This window comes from Myotis myotis, unplaced genomic scaffold, assembly GCF_014108235.1.
Source record: "Myotis myotis isolate mMyoMyo1 unplaced genomic scaffold, mMyoMyo1.p scaffold_m19_p_5, whole genome shotgun sequence".
In the NCBI taxonomy this organism is placed as follows: Eukaryota; Metazoa; Chordata; class Mammalia; order Chiroptera; family Vespertilionidae; genus Myotis; species Myotis myotis.
Window position 1 is genome coordinate 82,962,764 of NW_023416357.1, and position 12,407 is coordinate 82,975,170.

At 39.9% G+C, this 12,407-nt stretch overlaps 1 protein-coding gene across 3 annotated transcripts in view; it reads right to left on the bottom strand.

The window, feature by feature from the left end:
* The window catches only part of BAZ1B (bromodomain adjacent to zinc finger domain 1B), a 78,413-nt gene that overhangs the window by 30,303 nt on the left and 35,703 nt on the right, over positions 1-12,407 (bottom strand). For all 3 annotated transcript variants that reach the window (XM_036307951.1, XM_036307950.1, XM_036307952.1), the window contains one exon: positions 4,142-5,840. In XM_036307951.1, the coding sequence (XP_036163844.1) occupies positions 4,142-5,840 (1,699 nt within the window). The remainder of the gene's footprint in view (positions 1-4,141; positions 5,841-12,407) is intronic.

Sequence of the window (12,407 nt, forward strand, 5' to 3'; positions counted from 1 at the left end):
GTAAAACACACTGAAATGTGATATAAAGTTAATCTATATGCTGTTTAATATGGAATGCAATTATACTCTTTCAAATTGGTAAGTATGTATATGCACAAACTCACACAATATGCATATAAATATAAAAACATTTCAATGGCCTTAAGTAGTGTAACCTAAAACCTGTTTTAAATTAAATATTTCATATTGTCTAATGAAAAAAACTAACAAAGTAACAAAGTTGTTTGACTTTCTGTAAAATTCTCACACAATTTAAAAAAATAATATTTTTTTATTTATTTCAGAGAGGGAGGGAGAGGGGGAGAGAGAGATAGAAACAATGATGAGAAAGAATCATTAATTGGCTGCCTCATGCCCATCCTACACTGGGGATTGAGCCGGCAACCCAGGCATGTGCCCTGACTGGGAATCAGACCGTGACCTCCTGGTTCATAGATCAACACTCAACCACTGAGCCATGCCGGCCGGGCTCTCACACATAATTTAAGACTATTTCTAGGTATATATCTACCCAATCCTTAGCATCCAACTTTGACAAATAAAGCGTTTTTACTATCTTCATTTCATAAGTTGGCAACTTTCATAAGGTTTAAAACTGTAACAGTGATCAAAATAGTTATGTCTTAAAGGAAAAAAACTAATAAACTTAGTTTATTATGGGTAATAATTCTAAAACAAATTTTGTGTACATTGTGAGACTGATCAAGTAAGTAAATATTGGTATTACTATATAGATCAGCGGTTCTCAACCTGTGGGTTGCGACTCTTTTAGGGGTCAAACGACCTTTTCACAGGGGTCACCTAAGACCATCGGAAAACACATTTATAATTACATATTGTTTTTGTGATTAATCACTATGCTTTAATTATGTTCAATTTGTAACAATGAAATTGGGGGTCACCACAACATGAAGAACTGTATTAGAGGGTCGCGGCATTAGGAAGGTTAAGAACCACTGCTATAGATAGAGGGGCTGACAGCTGAGCAAAAAAGAAAAACTCGGATGCGAACGACAGTGTGGCGATTGTTGGAGAGATGGACTTGGCTTGGGGTGTTGAACATGGATCAGAAGACAAAATATTAAGATGACAATAAATCTATTAGATCTATAGTTCTAATCTATAGATCCCAAAATTGATCTATAGATGCAAAGCAATCTCGATCAGAGTCCCAGATGGCTTCTTTGTAGAAATTAATAAGCTGATTCTAAAATTACTATGGCATTGCAAGGGACCTTGAACAGCTAAAACAATCTTGAAAAAGAACAAGTTAGACAATTCATACTTCCCACTTCAACAACTACTACAAAGCAATAGTAATCAAGCCACTGTAACATTGGTGTAAAGATAAACATATAGATCAATGGAACAGAATTCAGAGTCCATAAATAAATCAATACATCTATAGTCAAATGATTTTTGTCAAAGGTGTCAAGATCATTCAATGGGGGAAAGAATAACCTTTAACAAATGATAATAGAAAATCCCTAGATAGCCACAGAATGAAGTTAGACGTGTACCTCATACCATATATTAAAATTAACTCAAAATGAATCAAAGACGTAAATGTAAGAGCTAACACTATAAGACTTTTAGAAGAAAACATACGGGTAAATCTTCATGGCTGTGGATTTGGCAATGGATTCTTAGATATGACACCAAAACCACAAGCAACCAGGGGGAGGGAGGGAGATAAACTGGGCTTTATAAAATAATTTTAAATTTGTGCTTCAATGGACACTATCAAGAAAGTAAAAAGACAACACATAAAATAGGTGAAAATATTTGCAGATCATATATCTGTGAGAAAAGGAATTTGTATCTAACTATACAAAGAACTCTTACAACTCAATAATAATAAGACAATCTGGTTTGAAAATGGGCAAAAATCTGAATTAACATTTCTCCCAAGAAGATATACAAATAATTAATAGGCACATGAAAAGATGCTCAACATCACTAGTAATCAGGAAATGCGTATCACAGTAGTTGCCTGGAGTACAAACCTTCTTGTATCTTTTGAATTTTTGAGCCATGCAAATATATTATTTATTCCAAAAATAAATAAAATTCGCATTTTAAAAACTTAAAAAAAAAAAGGAAATGTGTATCAAAACCTTAATGAGATACCAATTCTCAACCACTAGGATGGTTATAATCCACAAATCACAAAATAACAAGTGTTGGTGAGGATGCAGCAAGTAGAGAAATCAGAACCCTCATACACTGTTCATAGGAAAGTAAAATTGTGCAGCCATTTGAAAAATAGTCTGGCAGTTTCTCTAACAGTTAAACAGTTACCATAAGACCCAGGAATTATATTCCTAGGTATATGCCCAAGAGAAATAAAAAGATACATCCATACAAAAACTTGTACACCAATGCTTTCAGCAGACTCATAGTAACCAAAAAGGAGGAAACAAACCAAATGTCCATCAATTGATAAAATGTGGTATATCCAATTAATCGAACAGTATTCTGCTATTAAAAGGAACGAGGTACTGCCCTAGCTGGTTTGGCTCAGCGAACAGAGCATCTGACTGCAAACCAAAGGGTCCCGGGTTCGATTCTGGTCAAGGGCATATACCCCAGTTGCAGGCTCCTGCCCAGACCAGACCCTGGTCGGGGCGCATGTAGGAAGCAACCAATCGATGTATTTCATGCATATCAATATTTCTGTCTTTCCCTCTCTCTTCCATTCTCTCTAAAAATCAATGTAAAAATATCCTCAGGTGAGGATTAAAAATAATAATTAATTAATTAAGATAAATAAAGTACTACTGAAACATGCTACAACATGGATGAACTTTGAAAACATTATATACACTACGTGAAAGAAGCCAATCATAAAAGATCACATTTTGTATGATCCCATTTATATGTTGTCAGAATAGGCAAATCTAGAGAAACAGTAGTAGACTGGTGGTTGCTTGGGTCTAGGGAGGACAGGGACAAAATATTAAGATAGCAATAAATCTATAGTTTAGATCTATAGTTCTAATCTATAGATCCCAAAATTGATCTACAGATTCAAAGCAATCTCGATCAGAGTCCCAGATGGCTAAAGGGTATAGAGTATCTTTTTGAGGTAATGAAAATGTTCTAAAATTGTGGTGAAGGTTCCATGTCTGTGAATATATTTAAAAACACTGAATTGTACACTATCAATGGAAGAACTGCATGGTATATGAATTATCTATAATAATAAAAGCATAATATGCTAATTAGACCGGACATCCTTCTGGACCACCTTCCAGATGAAGCCAGGGCTGCAAGGGACGCCCGGGTCCCGGGTGCCTGCCAGCAGCCAGAGGGAAGCCTGGGTCCCAGGTGCCAGAGGGAAGCTGGTGCTGGCAGACAGGGGAAGGAAAGCCTACTCCTGCACGAATTTCGTGCATTGGACCTCTAGTTTATTAATAAAGCTATTTATTTAAAAGTTCAGATTTAATGGTGCTATCAAAGCCCAAAATTTTTATGTTCTTATATCTTAAGGACAACTGTGCAGAGGGCTTCAAGTACCTAATTATTCAATTGTTACAACAATTTTTACAATCATATGAGGAAACTGAGGCATAGAGAAGTTGACTAAAGGAATATAGCTAAATCAGTTGGTAGAGTTTGAACCCATATCAGCAATCCCCTAGTCATGTGTTACTTCCACTGTACCTATTTGTGGATTTGGTCTAAACTAGGAAACTCAGAAAAGATGTCAACATCACATTATCTATATGTCAAATTATCATTTACTACAGAATGCCATACATACTGAGCACTTCTGCTAGAATATTACATACATAGTAGGATCTGGGTTATTATATACAAAAATAACTAGTTATGACAAATAGAGACTTTACCACTACCTCAGTAATTTCCTTACTTTTACTATCTTCTAAAGCAGAGGTATGGAACCATTTTTCTGCCAGGGGCCATTTGGATATTTATAACATCATCTATAGGCCATGCAAAATTATCAACTTAATAATTAGCATGCTATATTTGGTCAAACATTTCATGAACTCATCCCTAATGCCTTGGCAGGGCCAGGCCAAATGATTTTTCCAGCCTTATAGGGCCTGCTGGCCAGATGTTCTCCACCCCTGTACTAAAGGGCTTCCTCTTTTCTCTCATTATAAGATTTTACCTTTCATTTCTCTCTCCTGGATTTCCCGCTCCTTCTTGGCCTGAATGGCAAGCAGCCGTCTGCTCTTCACAGTACTAATCATGTCAACAGCTTCCGTATCTACCTGGGGTTCAAACTTCACAACTTTTTTCCTATCGGTTTTGCCTAACCCATTCTCCTCTTTTCCATTTTCTTTATTTCTAGCTTCCATTTCTTTCCGTTTCTGTTTCTCTGCTCTCTTCTTATCATTTTCTTCCTTTAATACAGCAAGCCGTTCCTTCCACAACTCTGCAGACATCTGCTGTCTTGATTCCATGTGGTCTTGCACTGAATATGTCATGAGAATCCGGTGGCAGAGTGCTGTCAAGATCTGTAGCTTCTCTTCTGATGTTAGCTCAAAAAATTCAGAAGTTTCCAGCTTCTCTAAGAACTCATCTTGTACTTCATTGTCCTCAAATGGTGCTGAATCTTTATTGTCATCTGTGTCTGAGCCCTCACTTTCTTCCTGAACATCAGATCTGCGCAGGCAGAGCCGCACCAGCTCTGAAACAGAATGCAGAGTCAGGGGGATTTCTGACAGCTTCATTCCCAATTCACCATAGTCTTCTGCTATTTCATCTTGTAATAAGGTCTGTAAAAGGATGACCAAGACTCTGTTCAGGTATAAAAAGCCACCTTTTTCTGCACTCAAGGCTTCCATAAGAGACACAGCAGTAATAGGATACTGAGCATCTGGTAAGAGTAGTCCAGAATAACAGCTCAAAAACTCCACCACCAGGGCTACATCCCCAAAGAGTGTGTTGGGCAACCCTTCAGGGGTATCCACCAATCTAAATGCTGGAAGGTGCTTGCCAGTTAATTCTTGGTCCTCATATCGCTTCTGTTTTTCTAGTTTCTCAAGCATTTCTTTCTCTCTCCGCTCTTTGGCTTTCTCCTTCAACTTTTCTCTCAACTCCTCTCGTTTCTTTTTCAAATAGTCTTTGCGTTGCTCTTCAGACATAGAGGCCCACCTTTTTTTGTGCTCTAGAAGCTCAAAGCGTTTTTGAACGATATTCCGCAATTCTTCTGGGAGACGAGCTCTATCTTCATTAGAAAGAAGACGAGCTGTTTTAGAGATAACGCAAGACAGGGCACTCTTCTTGTCCTCCTTGTCTTTGTTTTCTTTGTAGTAGGCAATAAGGTGTAGGGCAGCAGGAGGCAGATGCTTATGAGGTTTACTAGAGGACCTGGGGGTACCCCCAGAATTCCGGGGGGCTCGTGTCATCTTCTGAGTGCCTTTGGCCATATCCAACAAAGTCATCTGCTTCATTTTTGTTTTAGGAGACTTCAGGCCCTTTTTTGGAGATCTGGAATTCCCTGTGGATTTCTGTCCATTCAGGATGCCTTTGCTTCTGCCCTTGGCTTTCAAAGGTTTGTCACTGTGCTTCCCTGGTTTCTTGGCAGGTGGGCCTTTCTTAGGAATGTGAAAGTTAGCATGTAATTTGTTGGTTGACATCATCTTCATCACTTCTTCCAGATGCTCTTCTGGAGATTTGGAATTCTTTGAGTTCTTCACCTTGAGTGGTGAGCCATTCAAGGATTTCTTCAAGTGTACATGACACCATAACTTAGGATTTAGTGGTGAACTCAAAGAAGAGCTATCTGTCTTGGATTTCTTTGAGGGCTTCCTGTCTGGGGATCCAGTATTCTTCCTCTTAGTAGAAGGGTTGAGAGTCATATACTAGAATTTAAAAATAGAAGCAAAATTAATTTAAAAAACTAGTTTAAAGAAGCCACATAAGTATCCGAAAGGCCCTCTTTTCTGCTCTTCAGGCAAAACTACAAATTCATTTCTCTTTATAAATCCTATGTCCCTGAAAAAACAGTGTTATATCCATATCAACACAAAATTCTCGATACCTAGGCTTAAAAAGCTATACTCTAATATTAGACATTTTTGCTATGCAACTAGTTTTGTTTATATACAAATTAGCAGTTCTTAAATACTTGAATGAACTGTGAACCATTTCCCCAGAAAAGACATATAAAAATTATGCAAACAATTTCCGAGTCCATCCATGGATCCCAGATTAAGAATACCTGATCTAGACCTAACCAGTTTGGCTCAGTGGATAGAGTGTCAGCCTGTGGACTGAAGGGTCCCAGGTTCGATTCCAGTCAAGGGCATATGCCCCGGTTGCGGGCTCGATCCCCAGTAGAGGGCATGCAGGAGGCAGCAGATAGATGATTCTCTCTCATCATTGATGTTTGTATCTCTCTCCCTCTCCCTTCCTCTCTGAAATCAATAAAAAATATATATTAAAAAAAAGAAAAAAAGAATATCTGATCTAGCCCTAGCTGGTTTGGCTTAATAGAGCATCGGCCTGCAGACTAAAGGGTCCCGGATTCAATTCCAGCCCATACCATGTACTTCAGTTGCATGTGCCTGGGAGGCCCCTGGTTGGGCACGTGCGGGAGGCACCAATCGATGTGTCTCTCTCACACTGGTGTTTTTCTTTCTCAGTCTCTCCCCCTACCTTTCACTCTCTCTCTAAAAATCAATGGAAAAATATCCTCAGGTGAGGATTAACAAAGAGTACCTGATATAGATAAGGGGAACATGTGAGAAAATTTAAAAGTATTGCTCTTTTATCATCATCATCATCATCATCATTATTAATTTCAGGGAGGAAAGGAGAAGGGGAGAGAAATAAAAATATCAACGATGAGAGAGAATCATCGATCGACATGCCACCTACTGGGGATCGAGCCCACAACCCAGGCATGTGCCCTTGATTGGAATCGAACCCAGGGCTCTTCAGTCTGCAGGCCGATGCTTTATCCACTGAGCCAAACCAGCTAGGGCTAAAAGTATTGCTCCTGAGACAGGACTAGGTTTTCATCCTTTAAGCCTTTGTTCCAACTGGGAATATTCTATGCTCTTAAGGTTTACATTTAAAGATTACCATTAAGTATTTCTGTTTAAATTCAGAAGCCTATTTTCTTATTAAAAGTATCAGTGAGGCCCTGGCCAGTGTTGCTCAGTGGTAGAGAGTTGGCCTACACACTGAAGAGTCATGGATCCCATTCCGGTCAAGGGCACGTACCTGGGTTGCAGGTTTATTCCCTGGCCCTGATTGGGGCGCATGTGGGAGCAACCAATCAATGTGGCTTTCTTACATCAATATTTCTCTCTCTCTCCATCTCCCCCTTTCTCCCTCTCTAAAAACCAATGGAAAAAATAACCTCAGATCAGGAATTTCTTTTTTAAAATATCAATGAGTATACTAACAATAACAAAGACACTGTTCTCATGACACTGACAGAATAAGTCTTCAAACTCCCTTTTGACGTTTCTCCATACCTTAAGAACTCATTCTAATGAATATACTAGTAACTATAAGCCCTCTAAATTCTCAATTTCACTTAATTCTCTTTGTTCATCCTCTCACATCTTTCTAGTTCACTTCCTCTAGTACCCCAACTTTGTAATCCTTCAATCCCACCAGGCCCTCAAATCTGTTAATTTTATCATTTTCACCATGCTCATACTTCCATACCCTTCTAACCCAGATTAAATTCTTTTGTCTCTCTTGCTCTGTTATATCTAATCACTCCTGGCCTGCACCTGTTCAGGTAGCTCAGTTGGTTAGAGCATCATCCCAATAAGCCAAGGTTTCAGTTCAATCTCCGGTCAGGCACATTCAAGAACCAACCAATGAATGCATGAATAGGTGGAACAACAAATCGATGTCTCTCTCTCTTTCTCTCTCTCTCTCTCTCCCTCATCAATACATAAATTTTTTAAAAAGAAACATGACTAGCCAAAACCGGTTTGGCTCAGTGGATAGAGCGTCAGACTGCGGACTGAAGGGTCCCGGGTTCGATTCCGGTCGAGGGCATGTACCTGGGTTGTGGGCACATCCCTCGTGGGAGATGTGCAGGAGGCAGCTGATCGATGTTTCTCTCTCATCGATGTTTCTAACTCTCTATCTCTCTCCCTTCCTCTCTGTAAAAAATCAATAAAATATATTAAAAAAAAAAAAAGAAAGAAACATGACTAGAAGATACAATGAATGTGTGATATTAAAGTCATAACCAAATGCCTTCAAATGGGTCCTGAATGCCACCCAGTAATCACAGTATATTCCCTTAGTCCAGTGGTCGGCAAACTGCAGCTCGGCAAACCGGGCTCGCGAGCCACATGCGGCTCTTTGGCCCCTTCAGTGTGGCTCTTCCACAAAATACTGACTTCTGCGCATGGGCCGCAAAGTTTCAATCGCACTGTACGTGCGCACCCGCACGTGGTATTTTGTTTTTATTTTATGTACACAGAAACAACAGTCATGAGTTCTATGTTTTAAAGAATATAATTATAAAGAAAAAAACCTAGCAGCTAAAACACAAATTAAATGAAATAATAACCAGCAATGAAAAGGTACAGCCAATTTCAAAAAAAGTACTATTTCAAGTGATCAGGAGAAAGACTAGATAATCTCTAAAATACTTAAATTCTAAAAAACTTCAAGTTTTTTAGTGGAAGGGACTAAGGGACTAACTTGATAAGAGCAACATGTAAAGAAACAGTCTGGCCCTAGCCCATATTTGGCTCAGGGGATAGAGCGTCGGCCTGTAGACTGAAAGGTCCTAGGTCCGATTCTGGTCAAGGGCACATGCCCGGGTTGCGGGCTGAATCCCCAGTAGAGGGCGTGCAGGAGGCAGCTGATCAATGATTCTCTCTCATCCTTGATGTTTCTATCTCTCTCTTCCTCTCCCTTCCTCTCTGAAATCAATCCTATCCTCTAATATAATAAAACCCTAATATGCAAATCGACCGAACGGCAGAATGACCAGTCACTATGATGCGCACTGTCCACCAGGGGGCAGACGCTCAATGTAGAAGCTGCCCCCCTGGTGGTCAGTACGCTCCCACAGGGGGAGCGCCACTCAGCCAGAAGCCAGGCTCACAGCTCACAGCTGGCGAGTGCAGCGGTGGTGGTGGGAGCCTCTCCCACCTCCACTGCAGGCTGGCGGTAAGGAGCGAGGGGTCCCGGACTGTGAGAGGGATATCTGACTGCCTAAGCTGGCAGGTGGACATCCCCCGAGAGGTCCCAGACTGTGAAAGGGCGCAGGCTGGGCTAAGGGACACACACACCAGTGCACGAATCCATGCACCAGGCCTCTAGTAAAAATATCCTAATAACGAGGGAATATGCTAATTGACCTTCACGCCATCGCAGATGGCAGCAGCCACAGCCAATGAGGAGGTAATATGCTAATTGACTGCCCCGCCCTCAAAGATGACGGTGCCCACAGCCACAAAATGGTGGCGCCCAGTTCCCTCAGTCCCACTGGGGCCTTGCTGCATGCCTGCCTCTGGAGTCCCCCAGTTCCCTCAGCCCCCAGCCACCCAGGGCTGGCCCGAGGCTCAGGCAAGCCTCAGATGGTGGCTGCCCAGCCAATGCCAGAGGCACAGGCAAGCCTCGGCTGTTGGCTGCCCAGTCATCCAGGGCCAGCCCAAGGCGTAGATAACCAGAGCCTGCCAAGGCTTGTGCTGCCAACAGTGGCAGCAGCAGAGATGTGATGGGGGCGTCGCCATCCCCTGATCGACAGTTGCCTCCCGCTGCTGAGGGCTCCCGGACTGTGAGAGCGGGCAGGCTGGACTGAGGGACAATCCCCTCCAGTGCATGAATTTTCATGCACTGGGCCTCTAGTATTTAATAAAAGAAACAGTCTGGCCTTGGCTGGATATCTCAGTTGATTAGAACATTGTCCCAACATGCCAAGGTTGTGGATCGATCCCCAGTCAGAATCAACCAGTGAATGCATAGATGAGTGGAACAACAGATCTACATAAATACATACATACATACATACATACATAGCAGGGAAGCAGTCTGCAGGCAGGCAGTAAGATAGGTTAGTGTGAAATCAAACTATAGGCAAGGAAACACCTAAAGATTATTGAATATTAAAGTATGAGCCCCTTTAAAAAGGCTACAGGAAAATGGCTATCGTGAAATAAATCCTGGAGATGATACAGAGAAACACCTATGCTCATTAGGAGTAAACAAGCAGGTAGAGTAAAATTTAATAAGGTGTACTATAATGCCAAAAAGAAATAAACAAGAAGAATATAATCAGAGAAACAAACTCACAGAACCAAGGCAGCACAAGAGGTATAAATATAGTCTGCAATGAATAGTGGCCTTACACTTCTTCTGGCCAAGTTCTGTAACTTTAAAGGCCGATCTGCCTTTTAAGAATTACAGGCAATTGTAGGTTACTGTTCCTCTAGCTGGCTGTTTTTTGTTGCCTGACTAAATATTTGGTTTCAATTATCAGCCTCAGTATAAAATGACAAAATGGTTTCATAGTTAACATAAAAAGAAACACTATCAGTGCTTCAGGGGATACTTTTCACAAAAATAGAATTTCCCAGTTCTTCTTCCCTAGAAATAAATTTCAAAAGGTTAAAAAGAATAAACAAAGATAACTAATGTAAGATTGCATTTTCCTCATGGACAGTGATAGCACAATACTCCAAAGAGAACCATATCTCAAGACTATTCTACAGATCATAGAGCAGTGATTTTCAACCTTTTTAATCTCATGGCATATACAAACTAATTACTAAAATTCTGCAGCACACCAAATAATATATTTTTTGCTGATCTGACCTAAGAAAAATTGGCATAATTTTGATTCAGTTGTTGTGTTGACTGCTGTCATTTTTGTGACAATCTAAAGGAAAAGAGGTCAGTGCCCCTGATTAAACAGCCAGGCATTGCATGTTTTAAAAACTCTTGCACAGCACACAGTGTGCCATGGCACAACAGTGGAAAACTGCGGTCAGAGTAAGACTAAACACTACCCTGTCAGAAATTAAAGACAAATATATTATTCCCAAGAGAAGAGTTAACCATCCTCTTCAGCTAGCCTTGGAAAATCTTCAGAGTACAAACAAAATAGACTGCCACTTTTTCTAATGATCAGGATGACAGATTTTATTTAAAGTCATTCTAAAATGAAATTTATCATTAAAAAGGAGACTAACATGAGTCTATGTATCATTTTTACTATTTTAAATAAGATATTTTTAATAGGATCTTTTATAATTAGACCTCTTCCAAATTTACTGGTTGTATTTCTATTTAAAAAGTCAAAAATTTTAAAAGTCAAATTTAGCATAAGTTTCTTTAAATTTCTTCTACTTAGAAGCATTGTGCTATGCAGAAATAATGCAAGAAAAGGCTGGGGTGGCTTAACCATGAAAGGGTCCAGCTACCCATTTTTATGTATAAGGTGTGTTGTTTTTGCCAATTTACACCATTTAATTTTTTTCTCTTAAAAAATGAAAGAAGCCCTGGCCCGGTGAGTCAGTTGGTTGAAGCGTTGAAATCAAAAGGTTGCCGGTTTGGTCAGGGCTGGTGCTGGAGGCAACTGATTGATGTTTTTCTCTCACATCAATGTTTCTCCCCCCAACCCCCTTCCTTTCTAAAAACCATAAAAACTTATTCTTGGGTGAGGATTTAAAAAAAAAGGAAAGAAATTAACTCACCCAACCCCCTCCCAACAGGCCAGCTCCCCGAGTGAGTAGTCCTTCAGTAACTGGATCATCTCAGCACAGGGCATGCTGGTGGGCAGTCACAGCCAAATGGGAGCCGGCATGGCTGGACTCAGGGGAATCTGAAAAAGTATAAAACCACTTATGTGCTAAGGGTCTCCCCTACCCCCCATTCAGCATAAGTAATCTACTAGAGTAGTGTATAGGAAGGGAGAAAAGAATGGATGTCTGGATTCTAGTACTATAGTTTGGGGCAAAGGCTTTTCCTAATTGCTAAACAAGAAAAAATATTTCTGTCTAAAAACATGAGAGGCTGCTAAGAAAAATAGTGTATACAATTCTATACTTGTTCCCTGTCATCAGAAACAAACCACTACCACAAATAAGAAAATCTAATAAGATAAAAATAAAGAACCTGTATTTAGAGAAGCTCATTCAGATGTTAAATTTAACATAACAGTAAGCAGCAAGAATCATAAATTAGAAATTTGTGAAATGTGTTACTATAAAATATTTTAAGTGCTTTGAAAAATAATATAATTTATTTTAAATACGTCTGCTCTAGTCTCCACCTCATAAACAAACTTCAAGAGCTAAAATTTAAAGAAAAATCTTAGGGCTATGAACACTTACTTGAAACATTAGTTATTAGGAGAGATAAGGGACATATTTTAAAATATATAATAATTAATATCACTAGTAATGAGACAAGATTACATCATGTGCCTTCTCATACAACTC